The 25,657-nt window shown below is 53.1% G+C and overlaps 10 protein-coding genes across 10 annotated transcripts; 5 read left to right on the top strand and 5 right to left on the bottom strand.

Moving 5' to 3' along the window:
• Window positions 1-1,134: 1,134 nt before the first annotated feature.
• On the bottom strand, window positions 1,135-1,714 carry ACET3X_002203 (uncharacterized protein; the record flags this gene model as incomplete). The annotated part of the gene is made up of 2 exons (XM_069449785.1): window positions 1,135-1,439; window positions 1,489-1,714. The coding sequence occupies 2 exons, from the start codon at window positions 1,712-1,714 to the stop codon at window positions 1,135-1,137; spliced, it is 531 nt and encodes a 176-aa protein (XP_069308750.1).
• Window positions 1,715-2,209: 495 nt separating this feature from the next.
• ACET3X_002202 (uncharacterized protein) lies at window positions 2,210-2,649 on the bottom strand (the record flags this gene model as incomplete). Its single annotated transcript, XM_069449774.1, has 2 exons — window positions 2,210-2,463; window positions 2,514-2,649. 2 exons carry the CDS (start codon window positions 2,647-2,649, stop codon window positions 2,210-2,212), a joined length of 390 nt encoding a protein of 129 aa, XP_069308749.1.
• Window positions 2,650-4,031: 1,382 nt separating this feature from the next.
• Window positions 4,032-5,012, top strand: ACET3X_002201 (uncharacterized protein). The gene is made up of 3 exons (XM_069449763.1): window positions 4,032-4,304; window positions 4,355-4,481; window positions 4,532-5,012. Exons 1-3 carry the CDS (start codon window positions 4,218-4,220, stop codon window positions 4,837-4,839), a joined length of 522 nt encoding a protein of 173 aa, XP_069308748.1. The 5' UTR covers window positions 4,032-4,217; the 3' UTR covers window positions 4,840-5,012.
• A 221-nt stretch (window positions 5,013-5,233) lies between these two features.
• ACET3X_002200 (uncharacterized protein) lies at window positions 5,234-7,459 on the bottom strand (the record flags this gene model as incomplete). Its single annotated transcript, XM_069449752.1, has 6 exons — window positions 5,234-5,328; window positions 5,385-5,582; window positions 5,630-5,925; window positions 6,011-6,632; window positions 6,809-7,169; window positions 7,268-7,459. The coding sequence occupies 6 exons, from the start codon at window positions 7,457-7,459 to the stop codon at window positions 5,234-5,236; spliced, it is 1,764 nt and encodes a 587-aa protein (XP_069308747.1).
• Window positions 7,460-8,661: 1,202 nt separating this feature from the next.
• ACET3X_002199 (uncharacterized protein) lies at window positions 8,662-9,229 on the bottom strand (the record flags this gene model as incomplete). The annotated part of the gene is made up of 2 exons (XM_069449741.1): window positions 8,662-8,948; window positions 8,995-9,229. The coding sequence occupies 2 exons, from the start codon at window positions 9,227-9,229 to the stop codon at window positions 8,662-8,664; spliced, it is 522 nt and encodes a 173-aa protein (XP_069308746.1).
• A 384-nt stretch (window positions 9,230-9,613) lies between these two features.
• On the top strand, window positions 9,614-11,001 carry ACET3X_002198 (uncharacterized protein; the record flags this gene model as incomplete). The annotated part of the gene is made up of 3 exons (XM_069449730.1): window positions 9,614-9,784; window positions 9,851-10,258; window positions 10,312-11,001. The coding sequence occupies 3 exons, from the start codon at window positions 9,614-9,616 to the stop codon at window positions 10,816-10,818; spliced, it is 1,086 nt and encodes a 361-aa protein (XP_069308745.1). The 3' UTR covers window positions 10,819-11,001.
• Window positions 11,002-11,462: 461 nt separating this feature from the next.
• ACET3X_002197 (uncharacterized protein) lies at window positions 11,463-15,203 on the top strand. The gene is made up of 2 exons (XM_069449719.1): window positions 11,463-14,384; window positions 14,454-15,203. The coding sequence occupies exons 1-2, from the start codon at window positions 11,856-11,858 to the stop codon at window positions 14,823-14,825; spliced, it is 2,901 nt and encodes a 966-aa protein (XP_069308744.1). The 5' UTR covers window positions 11,463-11,855; the 3' UTR covers window positions 14,826-15,203.
• A 1,339-nt stretch (window positions 15,204-16,542) lies between these two features.
• Window positions 16,543-19,725, bottom strand: ACET3X_002196 (uncharacterized protein; the record flags this gene model as incomplete). Its single annotated transcript, XM_069449708.1, has 2 exons — window positions 16,543-19,556; window positions 19,605-19,725. 2 exons carry the CDS (start codon window positions 19,723-19,725, stop codon window positions 16,543-16,545), a joined length of 3,135 nt encoding a protein of 1,044 aa, XP_069308743.1.
• Window positions 19,726-19,980: 255 nt separating this feature from the next.
• Window positions 19,981-21,109, top strand: ACET3X_002195 (uncharacterized protein). Its single transcript, XM_069449696.1, has one exon. It carries the CDS (start codon window positions 20,094-20,096, stop codon window positions 20,844-20,846), a length of 753 nt encoding a protein of 250 aa, XP_069308742.1. The 5' UTR covers window positions 19,981-20,093; the 3' UTR covers window positions 20,847-21,109.
• Window positions 21,110-23,354: 2,245 nt separating this feature from the next.
• Window positions 23,355-25,259, top strand: ACET3X_002194 (uncharacterized protein; the record flags this gene model as incomplete). The annotated part of the gene is made up of 1 exon (XM_069449685.1): window positions 23,355-25,259. One exon carries the CDS (start codon window positions 23,355-23,357, stop codon window positions 25,257-25,259), a length of 1,905 nt encoding a protein of 634 aa, XP_069308741.1.
• Window positions 25,260-25,657: the final 398 nt, after the last annotated feature.

Raw genomic sequence — 25,657 nt, 5'->3', positions numbered from 1 at the left:
TCCAGAACATCATCCAGCACGTGTACATTTGTGACAAGAGTGTTGGGAGCGGCATTACCAAAGAGCGCATTGCCCAGTCCAAGGTTACTTTCCTCCATGTCGGTAGAGTTGAAGAAAGTTTCTATGTCTTGCTCGTTGATCTTCATAAGATGTCTTGGATCCTGAATGTGTTCAGACATGTCGTAGTAGGTCGTGTATTATTGCTGCTCCAGTTGCTTATTTGGTATGGTTGTGATGGGCGATGCTACCGTAGGAGCCAGAAAACGAAGATTAAGTGCTGCGAAGTGACGAGACACTGTGAAACATCTCTAGGCTGATGGTGGAACGTTGTGGTGAAATCGTTACCTCGTGTTTAATACCATAGCGTGAAGTAGTTGACGAGCTGACGATTCAGTAAGGGGCATTCAAGAGAGACAGGACGCTTGCGTCGCTTCGATGACGATCACGGCCGCAGAACTATGCTGTGATTTCTGCTAGTATTTAGCTATACCAGACATGAATACCTTATGTTGATCATACCCGCGTAGGCCAGTATATGTTCGTGACGCACATATAAGACATGTGTAGAGTTACTCAATAATCAGAGACATGGCATTTGCTAAGAACTTGATAGCGAGGATCAGAAAAGTGATATTCTCATGGCAACAGATGAGTTGTGTATACCAAAGATATATTTTGTAGCGAGCGACGTAAATCCATGGATCGCTAAATGAATGACGATACAGCAAGAATCGGCAGCTTCGCGATTCGCGAAGCGCAACGAAGAAGAAACGAGTGTGACGGGTATGAACATTCCAGACAAAAATCATGCCACGAAACAAAGGCCTCTCCCACGTCACGACACTAAGGGTCGTGATCGAGGGAGAGTACAGTATGCTCGTGATCAACCAACAAGCGTGAAAATCCAAAGATAGGCGGCAAAGAGATCGCCGGGGTGGTCCGCAAAAAGGGGCCCCAGAGCTCTTCTGAACTCTCGTCGAGCTAGATAACGCTTTCGATATATATCCAAGACATCCGGGTGTTAGATGATGATGGAAGGTGAAAGCGAGCGAGTCGACGAGCTCTCAATAGAGCTCTGGGGTCCCTTCTTGCGGAGCACGCTGGTGTTCTCCTTGTAACCTATCTCGGGAAGGTCTAATCAAGGATGTCATCGGTGGGCTGGACATCGGATGGTCCAGTGATTAAGGGGTGGTCGAAGAACCCCATGCGCTCAAGCGCACGGCGAACTGCCTCGGAAGAGTTGGTTCCAGCATCCATGCAGATGGCTCCGATGATGGCTTCGAAGGTGTTTGCCACCATGTCCTTGGAGGGAGTACGCATGCCCAAGTTCTTGATGATGAGTTTGTCCAGTCCAAGCCTGAAGCCACGTTCAGCGAGCTTTTCGTTGCTGACCAGATCAGTCCTCATCTGCGTCCAGGCTGCAAGATTGTGACGCTCGCCTATGATGGTAAATATCGGGGTATATCGGAAGATCAAGTGGGAACATACCAAGGTAATCGCGCGCCTCGTACCATTTCTTGACCAACGCCTCGTCCAAGACAGCGTCCCCAACCAACTCGAGATCTCGGTTCTTGTTGACGAGATGGAGAACACCATCAATGAGAAGGGGGCAATGGGGTTCCTTCATCTGCAAGGCTTCTGCACATAGCGGCTTGTTTCTGAAGACATAACCAACGGTCTCTTCGATGCTCTTAATGTGGCCGTCAACGTTCATAGCTGCGGAGCTCGTCGTATGCTTTATGTGCTTTGTATGCTTGACTGCGTTCGAGAGAGTAGTCTTAATTTATGACAGGATGAGGTTTGCCAGCGACAGCAATATAGCTTTTATATCTGCTTTGAACGTTGCTGCCTAGCTGCGGCTTTGTTCCAAAGTTGCGCATCTCGACTGGGCCTCACCAGATAATGTCGTGTAACCACACTCCGAAACATGATGTGCTGGCACGCAGGCAAGGCAGACAGCTCCATAAAAGGATTCTATATCGAAAGATGCTCATGCGTGGAACAATTGGTTATGGGTAACTGGCTAAGCACAAGGCACGATTAGCCGCATTGCTCGTATTCCGCGATAGGCTGGTAACTACAGGCAGAGCATTGTTGCATTTGTTTTTTACACCGAATAGCTCCTCCTCGTAGGCCATTTAGGACGCTCGCTTGTTGTCTCACCGGAACTTGGCCACGTCGTGGAGCCAGGGTTTGGCGTTTAAGCCAACTACAGGTCTTTGAAGAAACCGGTGTGCTTGAGAACATCGTGAACAGCCTTCAGGCCATCATCGCCTGCATCCATAAACACAGCCCCGACGATAGCTTCGAACGCGTCCGACATCATTCCGGTGGACACCTGCGTAGTTCCAGGATTTTTGATGATGAAGGCATCCAGACCAAGCAAGAAGCCTCGCTCTGCAAGAGCAGTATTAGAAACGAGGGAGTGCAGGGTGTAGGACCAAAGGGCTAGATTGTTGTGTCCTATGTTAGTCAGTATACATCACACAAGATCGATACAATTATTGGTTTACTCTTTCGCATCTCGAGCCACTTCTTGCACAGTACAGCAGCCATGATGCGATCACCCATCTGTTCGAAAATTTCGTTGTGTTCGATCAGATGGTCTGAGGCGCCGAATGTAAGGATAACGCCATTCTTTGATCGCATCTGCAATGCTGTAGCGCAGAGCGACTTGTCGCTGAAGACCCAGCCAATGGCGGACTCAACGCCAGAAATGTTCAGGTCAATTTCACCATGGGAATCGAGCGTATCAGGTGAATCAATTGACGGTGATGGCGGAGACTGTGCCTCTAAGGTTTTTGGAGGCTTCGCTTGTATGGCATCGGTCGTTGCTTTGTCTTCTGGAGAACATTTCGACTGAACAACTTTGGTCTTGTTTCGCTTGGGTTCGTCTGGGGTACCATGGAATCTTATTGCTTGGCGTGGTACCGTGGTTGCACTGGTAATTGATGCCGAATTGACAACGAGACGCTGGTGCTTTATCGAGCGCCACTGCTGCCTTCCTCCCGCGCCGCCACGCGACGGTGATCCTGCCCGCGAGGCCATCCTCGTGTAACTCATCCATTGCGGAGACGCGTGGGGAAACCAGGAAAGCGGGCGATCACACAGCCGGTAAAGGTGTTCGTGCGTGAAACGCATGGCTGTAGTGGTGGTCAAAACGTGTCGGCGGTTCGTGTCCGAGGCAGTCTCATTGGTGTCTTTCCCAGCACGGTTACCCCGCCGATCCATCCCCGCCAGCACAGCTCATGTCCACTTCACCGAAACCTACGGCGCCCAAGCCTCGCCGAGGCCGGTTTTTATGGCATGGAGAATCTATAATCTTAATGTTGAGAACTTTGGTAGCTTGTAGAACGTTCTGCGTTGTCCTTGTCGTTGTCCATTTGCTAAGGCACTCGTGGTCGGGATGGGAGAGGCAATCCTTCTAGGAGAGGCTGTCGGCGATTCAAACTTCTGCGGCGAACGCTCTCTCCGTGTCGTTCAACTTACGAAACGTTACCTGGCGGACTTCCGGGGATGGCCTCGTAGTATTTAGGTTTTCAGCATGAAGTTTGGTACATTTTATTAAATTATACAGATTGTTGGTGGCTTAAAGTGGATGAAACGCAGAACGCTAGAAGTAGATATTTAAAGTTCGCATTCACATTGCTCTGCAAGGCTGGTTAAAGTTTGTTGCATCCTGCGGTACTAGAGTTATCAACTGCCGTGATCGCACCTTACTGTATAGTCTCACACTTGACGACGTGCCGTCACCTTGTGATAAATCGGACCTTCCTCGGTTATGAGCAGAACGTAACGGGTTGTTTTCTTATGCCACTGTCGAGGATGCCACTATCGAGGACGCCGCTACCAACGAGCAAACATGTCAGCAAGTAAGCCGATCGACGGTATAAACTCCTATCTAGGCTCAGCACGGACCGCTTCAAGAGACGTGCCCAGCCCAATAAGAGCCACGCCTCTGGATCGGCTTCATTGTCTACATGTCTGCCAATAGGGAAGTCCAATGGCGGAACGACCAACCAATCACGCAGAAGCTAAGCATGATGGAGCCAGCCATCGCAAGTCTAGGTCTGCCTCAGGGCGCTGCGACACGTCCGCAGAGACCTTCAAAAACCGAGCTTCCCCTCGCTCAGCCCATCCCGTTTCAGCCGTGTAAAGCACATTTCTGTCGCTATTCTCATTCCACAGCCGCTTCCGAGTAACAAAAGTCTGCCAATATGCGCTTCTCCATTGTCGCCGCCGTCGCTGCATTCTGCTCTACAGCTCTGGCCCAAGGTCTTCTCGATCAGATCCCGACATGTGCTGTGAGTAATTGACCATGACTACCGCGGAATAATAGCTAAACATTATACAGCAAGCGTGCTTCGGTAACAACCTAGGCACCTGTGGTATTGCCGACATTGCATGCATTTGCAGCAGCAACGCCATTGACGCCGTGTCTTGCTGTGTGTTTGACACATGCTCGCAGGAGGACATTTCTGGTAAGTCACTTGCCATTGCGCATTCTGTGCCAGACTAACAAGTTCCACAGCAACTACCCAGTTCGCCGTCCAACTCTGCAACCTCCAGAACGTCGATGTCAACACGGCGCCCTCGTGCCCATCGGGCAGTGCGACTCCTTCTGCAGGCAACTCCTCTGCCACTCCAACTGGCAGCGCCTCTGCCACTCCTTCGGGAAGCGCATCTCCTACCTCTGGAAGCGCTTCTCCCTCTGCGGAAGACGCCTCGGCGACCTCTTCGGCCTCGGCGGCTGGCAGCACTGGAGCAGCGCCCCTCCAGACTGCAGGTGCTGGAGTCGGTCTTGGACTTGCCATGGTTGGATTGCTCGCTGCTTTGTAGGAGAGTATGGTTATTCGTGTAAAATGTTGGAGACTCGCCCGGCATCTAATGTTCTGAATAATACCCCAGCCATGCACCCGACGTGTCGTGGAAATTGCCTCTCGAGAAGATCTTCCTGCGAAAATCGGGTAGTCGCACCAGAGACATGGCCTGGCTTTTGTGTAATAAAATCCTACTTTTTGAACCTTCTTCGTCTTTGGCAGAACTCATGATTGTGAAGGTCACATTTATTGTTCCTTAAGTCCAGCTCGTCGTGTGGCCGAATCTGCTAGTTGTACAATCTCTCTCGATACAAGTGATCCGATAGCAATAATTAAAGAATGAGATTAGTATAGGTCGAAGTCTACTTGAATAAACCCAAAGCGATCATCTCCAAGAATAGCCTACTAACATCTTACCAAAATGTCAGTTTATCCGCAACCCAGTCCGATACCGCAAAGAAAACATTATGACGGTGAAAGAAACCCCGGTTCTTCTTGCCAAAAATATCTGTCAAATGTGTTAGCATATATTTTCATCTCACCATCCTTCTCGCCAAAACTTACACATCGGAATCGTCAACGCACAAACGGCGACCTGCACACTTCCGACGGCGACAAAAAGGTCCTTGATCCCTCCACCACCACCTTGCCCACTCCGCCGTCCAGCATCAACAACCCAGTCGAAGCCTTTGAATGTCAGGCCAAAGGAGAACACATTCTTGAAAACGAGGAGGCACGTGAAAGCTTCAATAGACATGGCGCCTGTACACGTCAGTATCTCAAAGCATGGCGAGATCTCAGAGACTTACGATGCGCATCGACAATGTACAGCGCACTAGCAACAGCACCACACACCATACCCATGACTACGAGCGCGAAGAAGAAATCAGGCCAGAACCACCCGTACTTCTCCGCATCAGCACTGGTCCAGCCGAATCCGTAGATGCCCGCGCAACCCAGTATGAGTTGTGGGATTACGACGATCATGCGGAACTCTGGTTCGTATACGCCGTTGTTAAGGCGCGTAAGCAGGTTCGCGGACGAGTCGCTGATCAGGCCGGTAAGGGCGAAGCCGAGGAGCGCACCAATGAAGGCGCCTGTGTACCTTTGCGGGGTTAGAATATGGAGGTGCAAGACAGGAACGGGATGGATGGACGGAAGAGTGGCAAAAGGTTGGATAGGGAGCTTACATGTATCCGGTCTCTACCTCGCCGAACCAAAGCGGTGGGCCGAGCATGATGGCTGCAAGCACGACACCGATAAGGACCGTGAAGCCGATGAGAGTGCCTTGGATGAGACAGGCCCATAGAATACCTGGATGCAGGAACAGTGTGAAAGGACGTAGAAGGAGGTGCAGATACCGCTCATCTGTTTTCCGTCCGTTGAACGGCATGATACTTTCGAGGAAAGTAGCTTTGCGCGGTACATTGTTCACCGGCCGCTGGCCTGTAGAGTGCCCTGCTCCCTTTTCAGCCGTATTTCCAGCTGCCTCGTGGTCAACCGAATTCGTATTCGAGTGTTTGTTCCCCAGCATCTTCATTTCTTCGCCATCCAAAACCAGCAGGTTGCCCATTGTGTCAATGTCAAATTTCTCGTCCCTCACAAACGCCGTTTCTGGGACGAAAAGTATCATCAGGGGTAGCATGACGCCCGCGAATATGGCGACAAAATAGAAGGTCCATTCGTATCCGATCCGGTCTGCAATCACGCCTACCAAGACTGGAGTGAGAAATGCGCCTCCGAAGACGCAGAAGTTTGACAGGGCCATGCGGACTCCGCGCTCGTGGACGTGGTACATGTCGCCAACACTAGCTGTAGATCGAGGTGTAAAGTTAGTATAAGCTTTAAATCGGATTCAGGGATATCCACGCTTTGCGACAATGTCCGAAGTCGCCTCAAGCATCCACGGAATAGGAAATACCCAACGTACCTGCACAAATGATTAGCATCTACCCAATTCAAGCCCTACGCATGTATCCAAAACTCACCATTGACAAGCGCCTCAAACGGCGCCAACCCCACGCCTTGAATCACCCTCGCCCACAGAAACCCACCATAATGATTTCCTACCGCGCCACCCCACACACAACTCACAACCACCAACAGGTTTCCTAAAAGATACACATGTCGTTTCCCCCAGATACGCGCCGACGGCACGAAAAGAAAGCCTGCGACTCCAACACCCAGGAGGTGGTAGCCGGTCAAGAGCGCCATATCGGTCAAGTCGCGACCAAAGTAGATGGCCAAGGAAATAGTATTCGCAGCGAGGATGGGCGACAGCGTACTCGCAATAACGGATATAAGTGACAAGAGAAGAAGAATCGTGTCGCGACGACGAAGCGACCAATTCTGTAATAAAAACATTTCTCAGTCAGCCTTTGTTACAACACTTTACTCATCTATAGCCATTTTTCTGATTCGAGATTGCACGTGGGAAAGAAACGTACAAGCGGATCATTCGGATCATCACTCGGCTGCGGCACAAGCAGTATCTTGCCCGTCTTATCGTACTTTAGTTCTGGCCTGCCGAGCCTACTCGCTGCGCTTCTTTCCAACTCGCGCCGCTGCTCGCCTTCAAAGACTTGCGCGGTGCCTGGGACCCGCTCGAGTGCATGGTCAGGGAGGATGCCGAGACCCATTGTCGCACGACCTCGTTTATGAGCGCGTAAAATCAAACTCAGCTCGGTAGTGTACAGTAGGTACGAAATAGTTACATGACATGTATGCGAAAAGAACAGGATTGTTGGGAAAGAAAGGGAGGAGGCTGAAGGTGAGCGACGCCCGGAGAACGTTAGAGGGCCCGATAGATCTGGGGTGTGGAGATCGCCCAATGGGCCGCCGGATCCTCTTTTGAATATGCTTCGACCTTTCGGTGCGACGCAGCCAATAGCAGAGGGGCGGGCAAGCGCGTCCCGACTAGAGGCCGACGAGGCTTTTCGCATGTTCAAGACTAGGTAAGCCGCACGGGCACGGGATGCGATGGGGCAATACGCGCAAGACACGGGTATCGTGGTGATTATCTACTTTGATCAAGGTTTTAGCGTTGAAGTTTAAATGCTATTTAGATGTCTCTGGGAAGATAGGATGAGACAAAAGAAAAATCAATTTATTGATAGTCAGAAGGATCTGGATATTTCTTTTGGGTGGGCATTGTATAAATGTAAGCACTAAACGCATAGACACGGTAGCAAGATTGCCCCGCCAATCCATTCCCACCAGCGCAGCTGGTACGATAGTACAACGCGCAAGCACGATCTCACGTGTTTCGTAGCGTGTATAAATGGTAGGGATTCGGGCGATCGGTCAAGCAGAAAGAGATGCGAGAAAGTAGAATTGTTGCGGGCGCAGTTGAATGCGCCGGGTCCTAAACACTACTTGTCCTAGACATACCATGTTGAATGTTGTTCTCGAGCATTCCTTGCAACCAAGTCACCCCTCAAGGTCTTGTCCAATGTGACGATGCTTCCACACTGCTTCCTACGCGCCTGACGACGGATCAACGTTCTGCGCCATGCATTAGAAACCACACAGCTGAGCCACGTTGATGGAAGCACAGTAGACCCCAGGAGCGCAGGCTCGTAGATCCAAGTGGGTGCGGTACAGCTGCATCTGGGATCTAGCAGTCGAGACATTTCCAGATTCTCAAAGCGAAGAGGAGGCGCACTGTAATTGTCTTTTCCCTGCGTTTAAACCTCCTCACGGAGATGCAAACGCAGCGAGAAGTAAAACGAAGCGCAACCTTTCGTTATGAGAATCTGGTAATGCCTCGGCTGATAAATTCCAAAAACAGCTAGACCGAGATCTAAAAGTTTGCACATCAGTCAATAGAGAGCCATATGGTTCAGGGTGGGAATAAGGGGGTTCGAGACGTTACCGTGAGCAGTGCATGGTCAAAGAAACCAAGTTCACGCATGACGCGCTCAACAGCGTCATCTCCGCCGTCCTGATAGACTGCGCCAATGACAGCCTCGAGTGTTGTAGCCACCATCTTAGGTGAGACGGCAGGCCTGCTTTCAGCCACAATGACGCATTTGTCGAGGCCGATATCATATCCGCGGCGCGCCAGCGCATCGTTGCTCAGCGTGTCGTTACGCAATTGTGTCCATTGGGCTTGAGAACGGACTCGCCCTGGGGTGGTCAGTACCCCGCAGCGCTCGTTGAGGGTGTGCTTTACCACTCGGAGTGCGAGCTTCGAACCAGGCGCCGCAGAGTATCTTGGCAAGAACTGCATCGCCTAGGACAGAGAGTCTCTTGTTGTTGTCAAGGCTCTCGAAGTTGTTGTTGTTGTTGATGCAGGCAATCTGCGGGGCTGCCATTTGGACAGCCTCAACTGCGATGCGCTTATCAGTGAACAAGTATTCAAGTACGGTCTCGATATCGGCCGCCTTCGCATCGATTCGAGGAAGCATTGTAGCTGATAGAGATGAAATGTGTTAACGACTGGATAAGAGACGAGACGAGAGATGTGTGAGTTGGCGAGTGGGTTTCGCAAAGGAATGGTTAAGTTTAGCTGCAAAGTTAGTGCATGCTGCAGGTGCATCTAAGTGTAAGATGGTGATGCAAGGAAACATCAGGTTATTGAAACCGTTCCCTTGCATTCAATCACACCTTTCCAATGAGATCTCCATTAGTGCGTCGCCAATGCTGTGGGAACGCCTTCCTTGCGCAATGATCGCATCTAGGCCCCCGCGTGCCGACAGCCGTTCCTGATGAGCGCAGCGCTATGCCAGGTGTCTAGCTTCTCCTAGTTAGTGCCGCCCTACGTCATACCAAAATGCCTGAAAACAGGCATCATGGGGTCTCCGCCAAGGGCAAGTTCAACGTTAAAGAACTGGGCGAGCCATAAGAGAGGCACACTCATTACTTTTGCTATCCGAATAACCGGTCCGCGGCAGCAGTACCCACACGGATTCCCCGGAAAGACCAACCGCAAGGGTCTAGTCGACATGGCAGAAGAGCTGGTGGTGCGCGGCCCTGCACAAGTCCCCTTCAAGCATGCGCCCTGCTGACTTGCGATTCTTGGTGAACAGGAGCTCGGCTTCGAGGGTCTTGACCGGTTTGCCGACAAGCACTTTGACAAGACGTACGACCATCTGCCAGCGATTCCGAGGACGGCGAAGCAGAAGCGCAAACTGGAACAACGACAACGAGAATATCTGCAGAGGACTCACGGCAAAGCACCAGAAGACGGGCCGTACCCCCCTCGAAACCATCCTGAAAATCTTCCGGACAAGGGATATACGTCTCGCTCTACGGCACCAGCAAGTGTAAACGGCTACAAGTCCGACCCAGATATGTACACGGCAGATTCCCGGCACGATCGCTATGGGCGAGACGACCGGTACTACGAGGCGGAGCAGAACGGCTACAATGCGCCAGGGCCAGGATTCAAAGTCCCACGCGGCCGCGACGGACCGGGCGACACACGCGGCATGCAGGTAGCAGTGCGCCTAGTCGAGCGACATGTAAAGTTCAAGCTAACGTGTAACAGCCATACGAGCAACAACCTCAGTCTGAATATGGCCAGCAAAGTCTTTACGGAGGTGGCGGGCGACCAGCACCCCAACGAAGAGGCTCGTCATGGTCTCCGCCGCGCTCGCAGCGACAAGGCCGATCGAAGTCACGACGTCGTCGGTCGAACTCCCGCTCCAGGTCTAGCTCCAACGACGTGAAGAGCCGGCTGTTGGCGACGGTCGGCGGTGCTCTAGTAGGTGGGCTTGCCGGCAATCGGGCCACCAAAGGAAAAAAGTACGACACCGTTGCGACGATTGCCGGAGCCATTCTAGGCGGCGTGGGTGCAAAAGAAGCCGCGGGCCATTGGGACGACCGGAAAAGGAAGAAGGAACAGCAGAGAAACGGGGACTGGGACTGGGACGAGGACTCTGATGACAGCAGGCGCAGACGTGATCGCAGGAGAGACGACAGATATGAGCGTGATGAGCGAATGAGCAGATACGACGGCAATGACAGATACGACGGCGATGATCGGAGGAGATAGTAAATATGCTTCACGGCGTGTGGACCCCGGCTGACAGCTTACGTGGGACTCGATGGAGCGCTTTGGGACTGGCGTCGGGCTTGCGCGAGATGATTGTTGCGGTCGGGGAATGAAGTGATGAAGTGATGACAACCGGGACACGATAGCTTTGTAGGGTCTAGGGAGAGAATGGATGACATGCAGGAGGTGTAATTGTTTGTTGCGGGAATGACGTGCGCGGTGCGTGCCTTGTCTGCGACATGATCTGATGCGAAGGGGGGAGGGGCCACGCGACGGTGGGAGAGCACAGGAGGCGCCAGGGGTAGAGCGTCGGTGCGGTGGTGGGCTGTCGTTCGTCACAATAGCCGACACTCGACGCACATCTCTGTGCTTTTTGCCGGGAAAGAAATTCTAGAAGGCTTCCGCGAGGGTGTGGCCGTGTTTTGGAGCACGATGGATGCGGTGAAGACGTGGACACGGCGCCGCTCGATGGGGGCGCGCGCAGAGGCAGGTAAGGTTGAACGCGGTGTACTATGTAGCTAGGGCCGTGGGTGCTGTTTCGCAAAGGGTAGTAGACGGTTAGACGGATCCACCGCGTTGCGGGACCAAGCCTCGTCCCGCAGTCTATCCATCATGTCTCCGAGCACCTCTGCTGCAGTCACAAGAAATTATACACTACCCTCCACTACACTGCGCACCCAGACGCCGGCGCGCCAGGACCCACTGCAGGTTCCCGAGCTCCCTTGTCCATAGCTCGCTGCCCGCCCACCTGCAGCATTGCTCACCCATTGTGCCACCGCCCGCTCTCGTCTGCATCCCGCTCCCTGGCCGAGCAAGCGTCCAGCAGCACAACTCAACTACACTCGAGGAGCTCCACCGCCTGCGCACTCACCACCATGCGCTGGTGACTGTCCGCCCTCTCACACACACTCCACCGCCCCTTCCCCCACCACGCACGAGCTCCTTCCCCAGCCGTCTGACACGTGCCCCTCGCTCCTGCCCGACCGCGACGTTTGCCTCTGGTGTCGCCGCCACCGCCGCCGGTCACCACCACGACGATGCGCCGATACAGGCCAGGCGGCCCCGTGCGGGCTCACGGCGGCGTGCCGGTGCCTGATCCCTTTGCCATGGTGCGCGCATACGACAGCGACTCCAATCCCGCCAGGCCCATTCGGCCCTCGCCGCTGGCTGCCTCGACCATCCAGGGCCTGCCGCTCGACCTGCTCGACCGCCTGCGCTCCTTCCCGCTGTTCCAGGCGGCCCCCGACTCCTTCCTCACCCAGGTCGGCCTGCATCTCAAGCCGCAGCTGTACCAGCCCCATGACACGATTCTCACAGAGGGCGAGACGGGCAAGGCCATGTACTGGCTGGTCCGCGGAGCTGTGCGCGTCACGTCGCGCGACCAGGAGAGCACATACGCAGAGCTGAAGCCCGGCGCCTTCTTTGGCGAGATTGGCATCCTCATGGACATTCCCCGTACCGCCACCATCATCGCCAACATGCGCTCGCTCGTCGTGCGGCTGAACAAGGAAGACCTCATGAAGGAGCTGCCCGCGTTTCCCCAGGTCGAAGTCGCCATCATGCACGAGGCGCAGGAGCGCCTGGCCATTCTGCAGCGCAAGAAGTCGGAAATGGGGGGCAAACGGCCTGCCATGCCCATGCGCCAGATAACGGGCAAACGCGATCGCGAGGACGGCGACGTGGTCATGGCGGAGAGCGGCACTCTGCGCGAGGGCGAGGTCAATGCCTTTAAGAAGAGGAAATCGCCGAGCCCGGGTCTCGCTGAAGCCATAGCCCATAGTGCCTTTGGAAGTGGCAGCATACACGTGAGACCGCTGCTCAAAGAACTGCCTCTCTTCTCCGAGCTGCCCGACGACATCTTGCACTTTATAGGCATGCGTGCGCAGCCCTGCTCGTTCGACCCCTTTACCGATATAATCCGGCAGGGCACACAGGGGCGTGATGTCTTCTTCATCGTAAAAGGCGAGGTCGAGGTCATCAACATGAACATGCCCGAGCAGAACGGCTACACGTCGCCCAACGCCGGACGCAGAAAGTCCATCGCAGCGGGCGAGCAGCATTTCCAGGAAGTAAAGGCCCGACTGAAGCCTGGGCAATACTTTGGCGAAGTCGTCAGTCTCTCGCTTGCGCCTCGCCGCACGGCTACGGTCCGCTCCGTGTCGGCCGTCGAGTGTTTGATGATCAGTGGCGACACGCTGAACCAGCTGTGGGAAAAGTGTACGCCTGACGTGCGTCGGCAGGTTGAGAATGTCGCGAAAGAGCGGCTGATGACTGCCAAGGACGACGATGTGCAAATGCTGGATGCGAATAGTACGCCCAACATCCACGACCTGGCGATAGCAGACCACATAATACCGCGAACCCCGCGGCGCAAGAAGAGCGTGCCGACTGTCACCTTCAATGACACCATCGAAATCGATAGCCCGCTGACAGCACCCACCCGGAGAGACGAGAAGATGATGGAACCCTTTGATCCTGACCCGTTTCTCAACGTCGACCTCGACAATGTCAGATCAAGATCCAGGAGAGGGTCGCTCGCCCCGCCGCCTCCAGGATCAATGCCCGACTCGCCAGCTACCCCAGCCAAGACCGACTTTCCCAAATCCCCATCGCCTGGTGGATCCCCCCTTTCCCCGTCGCCGTCATTTACCATAGCGAAGCATACATCTACCCCGCCGGAGATGCCTTTTGACTTTAAGCGTCCCCGGCTCGTCAACAAGCCCAGCATATATGGCAGAGGCAGACTATCAGATGCAGTGCTTGTCAAGGTTCTCGCCAACCTAGACATCCACGAGCTCATGAAGCTGCGCGCAATCTCCTCGCATTGGAACAAGCTGATATCCGAATCACCGGACATACTTCACAACCTCGACCTCACAAAGTACAACCGCAAAGTCACGGACCGATCGCTAGTAGACATAATATGCCCCTTTGTAGGCAGCCGCCCCCGATATATCAACATCAGCAACTGCTTCCACGTAACCGACGAGGGCTTCGCCGAGCTGGCAAAAACATGCGGACCCAGTGTCAGAATCTGGCGCATGAAGAGCGTATGGGATATTACCGGGCCAGCTGTACTAGAGATGGTGCAAAAAGCCAAAGGCCTCGAAGAAGTCGACCTTAGCAATTGCAGAAAAGTAGGCGATAACCTGCTCGCTCGTGTAATTGGCTGGGTCGTTCCTGAAATGCCTCCGCAAATGGCAATGGCACATGCGCAACACCAAGCTCAAATAAATGGCCGAAAAGGCAAAGGAAACCAGCCTGCTCCGCAACCACTACCGCCTGGTACCGTCGTTGGCTGCCCAAAGCTGAGGCGGTTGACGTTGAGCTACTGCAAGCATATTACCGATAGAAGTATGGCGCATATTGCTGTCCACGCCGCTAACCGCATCGAAAGCATTGACCTCACGCGCTGCACGACGATTACGGACGTGGGGTTTCAGCACTGGAGTGTGTACCCGTTTCCGCGGTTAACCAAGCTCGTGCTGGCCGATTGCACGTATCTGACTGATAATGCGATTGTGTATCTTACGAATGCGGCAAAGGGGCTCAAGGAACTGGATCTGGTAGGTCGAATCAGCTTATATATTGGTTTGGTTTGAATGTATTTTTGCTAACGAAAAGGTTTTATTTAGTCATTCTGCTGCGCCCTCTCCGACACCGCAACAGAAGTCCTGGCCCTCGGTCTACCGTCCCTCACACACCTCAACCTCGCCTTTTGTGGCTCCGCGGTCTCGGATACGTCGCTGCGGTGTATCTCTTTGCATCTTCTTGAGCTGCGCAATCTTAGTGTTAGGGGGTGTGTGCGCGTTACGGGCACGGGCGTCGAGGCCGTGGTGGAAGGGTGTCGTGATCTTGAGCGCTTTGATGTTAGTCAGTGTAAGAATCTGGGAAGATGGGTGGATGCCGGGGGGGTGGAGAGCGTGAGGAGTCGGGGACGCAATGTTAAGTTTGTGACGGTTAGTGATGGCATGTGGAGGGATGGGAGGGGGGTTGGGAGACGGTGATGTTGAATGGGTTATTTGATTAGAGATGTGGGGCTGGGGTGTTGATGGAATGTGGGATTATGTGTACGCACGCGCTTTTAGACGATGATGGGAGAGAGATATGGTCTGGGCAAAGACGGTGTTTGGAAAAGATGAATGTTTGTATGGATACGATGTATACGGTCTCTTGTTAGAAAGAATAGCTGGGAGATGGGGGAAAGCATTTGGGACTTGGTCATGTGGATCTTTGGCGGGTTTTTTCGCATCAAAGGAAGATACCAGGCTCTTTTTCTTTTGTTGGTTGGGTGTATTTAGCGATGTATTGGGATATGGTAGATTTCCTTGTTTGCATTGGCGGTGTTGAATCGTGGTTCGTTTCTTGTGTCGCGTAGGGACTGATTCCCTCTTTCCTCGTGGATCAGATCGGGTAGAGACGGTGAGCAAACGCTTTCAGGGTCCGACGTCGTCGCTCTTGCACCTTTTGTGACATACTTCTAGCTTCGTTGGGGTTAGCTTTGTTTGGGGTCTTGGGATACACTGACATCTTCTCTCACTTTCTCCGAGTCTCATACAACATCTTGTGCGATGGATTGCTATCCCGAGATAGCGACAGTCGCGATGGCGTTCTACCCCGACCACGTCAAAAGGTAAATATCAAATACTTCTTCCGTGGATATCTGCTCACACTCGATAACAGTATGCTGGAAGAAGCCTCTCGTCTCACGCGTCAGCCTGCAATCCTCCGAAGCAAAGCACGTAGATGCGTTGAAGACCACGCAAAGTCATCGTGCCTCGATATCTGTACACAGATGCAAGAGCGATTACCCCGCGAACTACGAGACTTTGTCTACGGATACTTACTTGAAGACGGTACGTACCTGTCACGTACGAACTATATGCTATGTGTCTGCTAATTTCGTGCATCGGACTTTAGACATGTACCTGTTCATTGAGCATTCCGTGAATGATCCATCTGAAGTACTCAAGAGCCGCCCGCATGTGCGCCACATTGCATACATGGGCCAGAATACTCTCGTAGAGTTAGCCGAAACATGGTATCATCGCTGCCACTTCAAGCTCGACACAGATTCAGATGTGGTTTACTTGTTCGACACGGCCAACACTGTCTGGAACTTGCCACATTTAGATGTCACTCAGCATTTACGCCACGTATGTTTCGAGATGGAACTCGATTGTCGGCCTCGTGGCCTCTTTGATACAAGTCCGCTGGAACAAGATACTTCGTACGGTTTCGAATTGCTGTCTAAACTTCAGAAACCAGCTACATTAACTATCGAGGTGCTGCCTCTAGAGTTGGGGCAATATACATCGGATGATCTGGAGACGCCAATAATGATCATTGAGGGTGCCTGTCTAGAAACATCATTGGCGGCTCTCCCAGTGTTGAGGACCTTGATTGGTGCTGGTGTCAAGATTGTTATCGCTGGTTGGTGGAATCGGACTGAGCATGTTAGCCTGGAGCAATTGAGTCTTACACCGTGGTTCGCCCTGATCGGAAAAATACTGTTTTGGACCTGAATGTATCTGCCGGTCTGACCGCAGTATAAGACACGGTTCAAGTTCTTGGGGAATGTGGACACTGTACGGAACGTGGTGGCTTTCTTCCAAGTAGAATAGCCTCGAGAGCTGCGTTGCTGCACGACAAACAAAGACAAAGGAAACATGGATAGCGCGCTGGGTACACTGAGCATGTCTGAGAACATTGGGTATCTGAATACTACCTCGGCGTTCCCAAATTTGCCATCATCTGCCTCCTCCTTCCGCGGTAAAATCTCTCTAGCATCTTCCTCCTCTCTTCCTGACTGCTGCTCTCAACCAACAGCGCAAACTCCACCGGATCATCAAAGCCCATACTCTCCGCCATGCTGCAGAACTGTCTCTTCCTCACTTGCTCGTTAGGTCGGTACCGGTAGTTGATCTTAAACTCTCCTTTCGTCGCACTGCCCGTGATATGGACATCCTCGTCTTCAGCCTCGGAGTCGTTGGAATTATCGAGCGGGTTCGAGTGACGCTGCGACTGCGACTGCGTACCCTGAAACACACGTTCATTCCCCAGATCAACATCGTTGCGCAATTCCTGTGCGCGCTTACCCAATCTCGCTTCCATCTCGCTGCGACCTATAACCTCCGAGTTCTCATGCGTATAGTGCACGCCAGCTTTCGCTAAGATGGCATTAATCGGATCTGGGCCATTCCTCTTCGCAACCTTTTTCTCCCTGGCCGTAGCATTTGCAAGGAATGAGTCTGCGAATCTCTTGATACCGGCGATATTGGCGTCGTCATCAAGGCCGAGATTCTTGTTACTTAGAATATCCTCGTCTTCGCTGTCGAATTGCGACTCGTCGACGTGGAAGTCGTACGCATTAACACCAGCTTTTGATTCTGCGACGTTGGTCTTGTGCATAATGTCGCGGAGCAAGACGCTATGTTCTTGGAACGTGAAGAGGTTCTCTAGACCAAATAGTTCTCCTTTCTTGGTAGATTGGTCCATTACGCCTTTGAAGTAGCGGCGTTCTTCTGACGCGTTGTAGCCAATGTTGGCTTGTTGTTGCTTGTAGATCTGGCGGGCGTAGACGACTTCTTCGATTGTGCCGCTTGAGATGAGGCGGAAGACCTCGACGTTGCGGGTCTGGCCGATGCGGTAGGCGCGGTCTTGGGCTTGGAGGTCGTATGCTGGGTTCCAGTGTGGATCCATGACGACAACCTTGTTGGCAGAGGTGATGTTCAAACCGACGCCGCCCGCCTTGGTGCTGATGAGAAAGACGAATTGGTTAGGGTCGGCGTTGAAATCTGCGACAGCCTGAGAGCGATCTTCGTACTTCATGCTGCCGTCGAGGTACGAGAAGTTGTACTTTGTACCATCAACGTCAAAGAGGCCTCTGAGTAGTCGTAATAAGCGAACCGAGTGTGAGAAGATGAGGACTTTATCGCCGTTTGAGTACCAGAAGTCGAGCAGTCGCCGCAACACCTTCCACTTTCCGCAAAACTCTCGCTGGGACTGTCTCAAGATGTTGTCGCGGATCGCATAGAGTTTCTTGTATGTGTCTGGACAAGCTATCTGCAGCGTTTCGAGATCTTTAGCTTGCTTCTCTTGGTTTTCGCTCGACATTGGTACTATCAGACCGAGGTGATTCGCAAGTTTCTGGAATGTGATCATGGCAGGGAAGATGTAATTTGACCACTTCTCACCCTCAAATTCGACGTGACAGCAATATCCTCTGCCCTTTCTGGACCCACAATCGCATTCTTCTCGTGCGGTGCGTATCATCTCACACCTATCGCTCTCGAGGAATGTCCGGTATGCATCAGCTTGGGTCTCGGTGAGCTGGCAGAAGATAATGCGATCGCTCTTCTTCGGGAGTTGATCAGCGATAAGCGTCTTCATACGCCGAAGAAAGACACTAGGTAGGATCTTGTGAACGAGGTCCTGGGCCTTGCTTCGCGAGTCGGCGAGCTGCGCGTTGGTCGCATCGTGGGCCTGGCCTAGCTTCAACGGCAGACTAATCTTCTGTTTCCACTCTTGTGCTGAGCCATATGCGCCAGGTCGTGCCCAGTTGAGGAGGTTCCAAATTTCCTCGTATTTGTTCTGGATAGCCGTGCCTGTTAGACCAATGCGGCACAACGCGTTGATCTTGTTCATCGCCTTGGTGATCTCAGCGTTCTTGCTTTTGACTTGATGGCACTCGTCAGCGATGACGCAATCCCAGTCAATCATATTAATCTCGCTCTCATGATTGCGGTATGTCGTGTATGTCGTGATCATGATCTCGAGCGATCCTTTCACCGCAGCGCCAAGAACGCCCTTCCTGTCCGCTACGCTGGAGCCGTGGTATCGGAAGACGTTCCACCAACCCCACTTGGATAGCTCGTCTTCCCAGTTTTGCATGAGCGTACCCGGACACACGATGAGGACCCGTGGATACCATGGTTCTGTGGGTAAGCGACGGATCTTCCGCATACAAGCTGCATCACGCTCAGTGCCTGTTTTACCAAACGCTGCTGTTAGGAATGCGATGACTTGGATGGTCTTGCCCAAGCCCATATCGTCGCCGAGTATAGCACCTGTTTGCTTGACAAACTTGTCATGAAGGAACTGGACGCCTTCGACTTGGTAGTCGCGCAACCATTGAGCGATGGGCCCGGGTATGACACCATGCGACTCGCGGAGTTTTATGTCCTTCTTTTCTCGTTGCGGTAGGACGTCCTTGTGGAGGATTGGCTTCTCTTCGGCATCGGCGACATCGGACCAGTCAACTTCTCGATAGCTAGGAGGATATCGCAGCCCAGCTTCATGCAACTTCTTGAGCGACCGCTGTCGCGAGATGACATAATCGGGTATCGGGTCGTCCAGGAAAGTAGGCGGAGCACCTGCGTCGTCGCCAAAAGAGTCGGTAGTAAACCCCGTCGCACCATATCCGGTGTCTTTCTTTGGCGGAGCTTTTCGACCGACGACGCTTGAGGCGGCCGATGCTTTGCTCTTCTTTGCAGCGCGAATTCTGTTGGTTTCAGCAGCGACGCGCCTGCGGTTGTGAGTTTTGCGACCCTTGAACTGCTTGTAGGCAGCACCAGTGTCGAACTCATCGTCCAACAAATCAGCTTCTGAGTCAGTGTCGTCGGTGCCAGGACTGGACGTAGTTCTCTTGCGCGATGCTACTGGCTTCCGCACATGCACCTCGTCGTCTGTTGATTCTTCGGCTATCTTTTGCGACTGGGTCTGGCTTTGTGTGAGGGCTGCCAGATATCAGCATCTCGTCAGAAGCGGGAAAAGCATCGACTGACCGTCAATGTACTGGGAGAGATCCAACTCTTTGCGCGACGATTTGATGATATCAAGACCGTCATCGTCATCTTCTCCGCTCTCGCCGAAGGCTTTTAACGCTCTTCCATGATTCCTTGACATGATGGATGAGTAGGCTGGGAGTTGCTAGCTAGTCACTGGCAGCGACATTTGACCTGGATTGAATCACATCTTTGCGCACGGCCATCTCCACGACGACTGTCATGGAAGGATACAAGTGAGGTGAGAGTAAAAGGAAAGCGGGAGGGCGCATAAGCTGCAGAAACACGCTAACGCGCTCTCACGTGAAAGCGGGGCGCGACTAACGGAGCATCCCTGCAAGAACTTCGAGCCAAAATCTGGAGCTCGAGCCTTGACGTCTACATCATCGCGTGCAATTGCACTCTTTGAAAGCGTCCAGATCCAGATTCGAAGCCGACAATCGTGTCGCATAATACCCGTTATCTCCCCCATTCCGCGACATCGCCAAAATGCCGCTAGACACCAGCACCTACTCCCTCGCGCTCCTCCGTCTCGACGGCCGCCGCTGGAACGAACTTCGCCGCATCCAGGCGCAAATATCGACGCAAGCCGCCGCCGATGGATCCTCGTACCTCGAAATGGGCAACACCAAGATTCTCGTCTCCGTGACAGGCCCCGCAGAAGGCAAGCAGAGCGGGCAGCGAGGCGGCGCCGACAAGCTCGCCAAAGTGGAAGTCGAGATCAACTTTGCTGGCTTCTCTGGTGTAGAGCGCAGAAAGAGGAAGAGTGATAAGAGGACGAGCGAGATGGAGCACTGTCTGAGGGAGGCGTTTGGGGGTGTGCTGTTGTTGCATCTCTACCCGCATTCGACCATCACGCTGAATGTGCACATCATCAGCCAGGACGGCAGCTTGTTAGCGGCGTGTATCAATGCGAGTACGCTAGCGCTTATCGATGCTGGAATACCCATGACGGATTACCTCGTGGCATGTACGGCGGCAAGTTCGGCAAGTGCGAGCGCGGCGGACAATGCGAGCGCGGATGATCCGTTGCTAGATTTGAATAACCAGGAAGAATTGGAGTTGCCATTCCTAACAGTCGGAACACTGGGAGAGAGCGATAATGTTGCTGTTTGCGTCATGGAGAGCAGGGTCAGGATGGAGAGGTTAGAGGGTATGCTGGCGGTGGGAATTGAGGGGTGCAAGAGGATGCGCACAATATTGGATGGGGTCGTCAAAGGATACGGCAAACGATTTGGATGAAAGAGAGACGGGTTGTGATGTATACAGATTCCATCATCACCCAGCGACGTAGGGTGTGATACCTGCACTTCAGGGTCGGCGACGGGAAGGCCTCGCAGCTCCGTGCCAGAGCTCCTGCACCGTGGAGGACGTGGGCGAAGGACGAACTACGTCAGTAGCAGGCCCACAGCGAAACGCAAAACCCTCTGAATTTATCACGGAACAACAAGACTAGAAATGATGGATGCAAAATCCAAATGGTTTGCGATTGTTCTCCTGCTCAAGCCGCTTTTGGATATCAAAATATGCTCTTCATGTTTATATCGAGCCTACAGCCATTGCGTTTATCTGCCATCTATCCGTCCATCCCCGTGAGCACTCCGATTCCACTTATCGCGATAGAAACTCAGGGTCAGAGTAGCCTTGTTTTCCACTGTTACTGTAGCGGTGGTCGTTGTCGTGCTATTACTACTGCTTCGATAACGGCATCGGATCTCTTCGCACCAGGCCGATTTTTTTTCCAGGGTAGAGAACTACTAGAACGCGTCCCTTGTAATGATGCTTCCATTGCGATTATCGCTACCAAAGTTGTCGTTGTCCTGTTACGTCGCACCTTCCTGCCATGGCTCGCTAACCCCACACTGAAACCCCAGGGACCAGCACGTCGGTAAGCACTTAAAAACGACTTCTTGATAATGCCGCGTCTTTGTATCTAAAGCGCACCTCCATCTCAAGCGCAGGTGTCTTCATCAAGACCTTCCCCGAAGACACAGGGCGCGAAGCAATTTGCTCCCAAGAGGCGCGTGGTGCGGCCACCCCAACGATCGCGTCGTTCTCAATCTCGTCGTACTTTTTATCCCCACTTCTCTCCACATTATCTCTCTGTCTTCCTCAGCCACTTCATAATTCATTCTCTTCTCTCAGTCCATTGTCTCCGAGGCCAGGCCTGAAGTTCCAAGCATTTGCCAAGCAGCGTCGAGTCTGGACCGACCATCGGACTCGTGTTGTCCTCGTGCTTTTTCTTTAGTACGGGCTGGGTATGCGCTTCGGGCCCCGGGTAGTGCACTTTACCATTCCATCGGCATTGCGCGCGGCATATCGGATACGGAGTTGCTTTGGCAGCATTGCCTTCTGTTGCGTGCGCAATATTCGTGCGAAACAGAATTTGTTGACGCAGGGCTGCGAGCCGAGCAGACGCTTCAAAGCGGAAGATATTTGCGTCTGCATGTCTTGAGACTGATTGTCTTACATCATGAAAGCATCGACGTTGTTGCGCAAGACGGAGCTCTTTACTTCCTCCCGATGAATAGCCGGCGCAGCTAACAAGGTCAGCAAAAGCCTATACCGCCACAAGAAGAGTTCCGACTTTTTGCACCACCACGACTTCCAAGCTAACATTGAGCCGCACAAAGACAAGCTTTGATTACCAAACCATCCGACAAGGAACGGTGTGCAAAATGACGACGTGCACCCTGCATCGTTCTTCTCTGGTCTGTCGAAATGAAAGCCGGAGAAGCGTTCGAGTCAATATACACAAGAGCTAGCAGGAACACATTCCCGGTTCCAGGATCATACCAGTGATGCGCGGGTGCGCACCTGAAAACAGGGAGTGTCTCCGCCATGGCATGACGGTAGACTGGTGTAGTTACAGTGCTAACAAAACTAGTTTTGCGATGGCGGAGACCGCGGGGATGGCTTTAGTACCTTTGTTGTACCGGAAGCACGGCTCAAATAAATGGGCCGACACAAGAGAATATTGTACCAGACATTGCGACGAGAGATGAATCCTTCATCCACGACTCAGCTGCAGATAGAGAGGTGCTAATTGCATCTTCTTCACCTGCCTTGATCAAAATTGTGTTCGGCATGAGCCCACATCCTGGATTGACGACTGCTTTGGCGGAAATACCAATATTCGTCGACTGGTATGCCGCACATCCCCAGATCGGATGTTTTTCAAAAGCCGCCCGTATTGCGAATTGTGGGTATTGAGTCAGTGGCAGCATAGCGTAATGTGGAGTTACAAGTCATTCCCGAGTATGCGCAATTTTCACCTCCTCACATGACAGCTGGAATACCAGCTAGAACGGGTGTGTCGAACCGTTCGTTATATGTCATTAGCACTCGTAGCGTGGACGTGCACCCAATCACCAATTTGCCGGTCCAGGTGTCGGCGGAAAATGGTGTCGTAGCCTCGGGAACTTTACCCCCACCCACGATTCCCCCACAATGCACTCCACACACACACGTCGTCTTGGCGATTGTCGGCTCCAACTCATGGCAATTCGGTACGTGCCAAGTCTGCAGAGAGGCTGGCTACTAGCACATGGTCCAAGCCAACAGTCCATCCGAAGTTTCCCCAAGCAGGCACAGGACTTCATTTTCCCTCGGATGTGGCGTACATGATGGCGGACCATCGTGACGGGGTTTGTGAAGCCAGAGTACAAATACCTAGTACACATCCGCGTGATGTTCAGTAGCATCCGAATCCATCTCCCACCTTTTGCCTAACATCACACGCCCGGCAAGATGGTCGCTCGCAACCGCAGTCAGCGCAAGCTGAACACCTTCACAACGCTGTTCTTCGCTGCAACAGCAATGTCAACAGTCATCCGCACCCCGGTTTCAGGTCGTTCAACATACCCACGGATGACATCGCGGTCAACAGAGATGGACTCCGCACCGTACCGAGATGCATCGCTATCGGTGGATGAGCGTGTGGAGGATCTCATTCAACGCATGAACATCGAAGAGAAGGCCGGGCAGCTCTTCCAGCAAATCACCTCCCAGGGGGCAAACGGAACCCTGTCAAACAATACTGTAGCTGCGGTCCAAGGAAGACATTTGACACATTTCAATCTCAACACTGCAATTCCTGATGTACGCGTAACTGCGCAATGGTACAACAGCCTCCAACAAGTGGCCTTGGATACCAGGCTCGGTATCCCAATCACCCTCTCCTCGGATCCCCGACACACATTCGTTGATGCCACTGGTAGTCAGATCGCCGCGAGCAAGTTCTCGCAATGGCCAGGCAGCTTAGGCTTGGCAGCAATCCGTGACGCCGAGCTCGTACATACCTTTGCGGATATTGCACGACAAGAATACAAGGCCGTAGGAATCAGGTCTGCTCTGCACCCCCAGATCGATGTAGCGACCGAACCAAGGTGGGCCAGGATAACGACTACCATGGGTGAGAACGCAACCTTGACCGCTGAGCTGGTCGTTTCCTACATCAAGGGCTTCCATGGCCCTGGCGAGTTTGGAAAGGACTCCGTCACCACCGTCTCTAAGCATTTCCCTGGAAGCGGTCCCGTCGAAGATGGAGAGGACAGTCATTTCACCTACGGCAAGAATGCCACATACCCTGGAAACAACTTTGAAATGCATCTCATTCCCTTCAAGGCGGCCATCGCAGCCGGCGCAAGGCAGATGATGCCCTACTACTCCAGGCCCATGGGCACCAAGTACGAAGAAGTCGCTGCTGGAATGAACAAGGGTATCGTCACCGACCTGCTCCGCGGCGAGCTCGGTTTCGACGGCATTGTCGTCAGCGATTGGGGTCTCATCACCGACAGCATCATCGCTGGTCAAGACATGCCCGCCCGTGCCTGGGGTGCCGAGAACCTGACAGAGCTTGAGCGTGCCGAGAAGATCCTCAACGCAGGTACCGACCAGATGGGTGGTGAGCAACGCACCGACCTCATTCTTGAGCTGGTAGAAAAGGGCATCGTAAGTGAGGAGCGAATCGACATGTCTGTCCGCCGTCTCCTCCGTGAGAAGTTCATCCTCGGCCTGTTCGACAACCCCTTTGTCGACGTCGATGAAGCCGTCGCCTCGGTCGGACAGCCAGAATGGGTTGCCATCGGTTACGAAGCGCAGAAGAAGTCCTTCACCCTCCTCACCAACAAGCACCACACTCTCCCCCTCAAGGCCTCGGACTGCAAAAAGTCCAAGACCAAGTTCTACGTCGAAGGCATCAACGCTACTTACCTCGAATCCCGCGACCTGACCGTTGTCTCCACTCCCCAAGAAGCAGACTACGCCTTCCTCCGCATGGCCGCGCCGTACGAGCCCCGCCCGGGCGGTTTCGAGAAGAACTACCACTCCGGCTCTCTGGAATACAACAGCACCGAGAAGGCGCGCCAAGCAGCCATTTACGCCGCCGTGCCCACCATTGTCGACATCTTCCTTGACCGCCCCGGCGCGTTCCCTGAGATTGCTGAGCAGGCGCAGGCACTCATGGTCAACTTTGGTTCTAGTCCGAATGCGTTCCTTGATGTTGTTTTCGGCAAGGATGGAAGCGGGCCTGAGGGTATGCTGCCGTTTGATCTGCCGAGGTGTGATGAGGCTGTTGAGGCGTCAAGGGAGGATGTGCCGTTTGATACTGAGAATCCGGTGTTCAAGTTTGGACATGGGCTTAGGTATGACTAAGGGGGGCGAAAAGATTAGATGTTTGCGATGACTTGATGATTATGATAGATTAATGTATTTTGATCATACTTGAAGTTTTTGTTTTTACTGTGATGGGTGTGATGTGATCTGTGATAAGTATGCACTGTGCCGTCTCTGGCTGCGGGCATCGCATATGTATTTTGCAGTAAAGACAGTCACTCTTTGGATGCAGATGTCGCGCAGATTGCTTGCATACGTTTGCGGTCTAGGAATGACGAAAGCTCGGTGGCGTGTCATAGGAAAGAGCTATCCACTTAGCGTGCTTGGCAGGCGGAACGCGTCTTCCCCGCCCGCCGTGTCGCGTTCCAGACAAGTTCCACCACCACTGTCCAGCTTCAGCCAACGACTGGCAACCCGCACATGCCTGAAACAACGAC

This window comes from Alternaria dauci, chromosome 2, assembly GCF_042100115.1.
Source record: "Alternaria dauci strain A2016 chromosome 2, whole genome shotgun sequence".
NCBI lineage: Eukaryota > Fungi > Ascomycota > Dothideomycetes > Pleosporales > Pleosporaceae > Alternaria > Alternaria dauci.
The sequence above is the reverse complement of the archived record's forward strand: the minus strand, read 5'-3'. Positions and strand labels throughout refer to the sequence as shown.

Excerpts from the sequence above, each read along its gene's own strand:
- ACET3X_002195 (XM_069449696.1), top strand. The coding sequence starts at position 20,094 with ATGCCGCTAGACACCAGCACCTACTCCCTCGCGCTCCTCCGTCTCGAC.
- ACET3X_002197 (XM_069449719.1), top strand. The coding sequence starts at position 11,856 with ATGCGCCGATACAGGCCAGGCGGCCCCGTGCGGGCTCACGGCGGCGTG. Across the intron at positions 14,385-14,453 it reads GGCTCAAGGAACTGGATCTG|TCATTCTGCTGCGCCCTCTC; the intron begins GTAGGTCGAATC and ends GGTTTTATTTAG.
- ACET3X_002201 (XM_069449763.1), top strand. The coding sequence starts at position 4,218 with ATGCGCTTCTCCATTGTCGCCGCCGTCGCTGCATTCTGCTCTACAGCT. Across the intron at positions 4,305-4,354 it reads ATCAGATCCCGACATGTGCT|CAAGCGTGCTTCGGTAACAA; the intron begins GTGAGTAATTGA and ends AACATTATACAG. Across the intron at positions 4,482-4,531 it reads CTCGCAGGAGGACATTTCTG|CAACTACCCAGTTCGCCGTC; the intron begins GTAAGTCACTTG and ends CAAGTTCCACAG.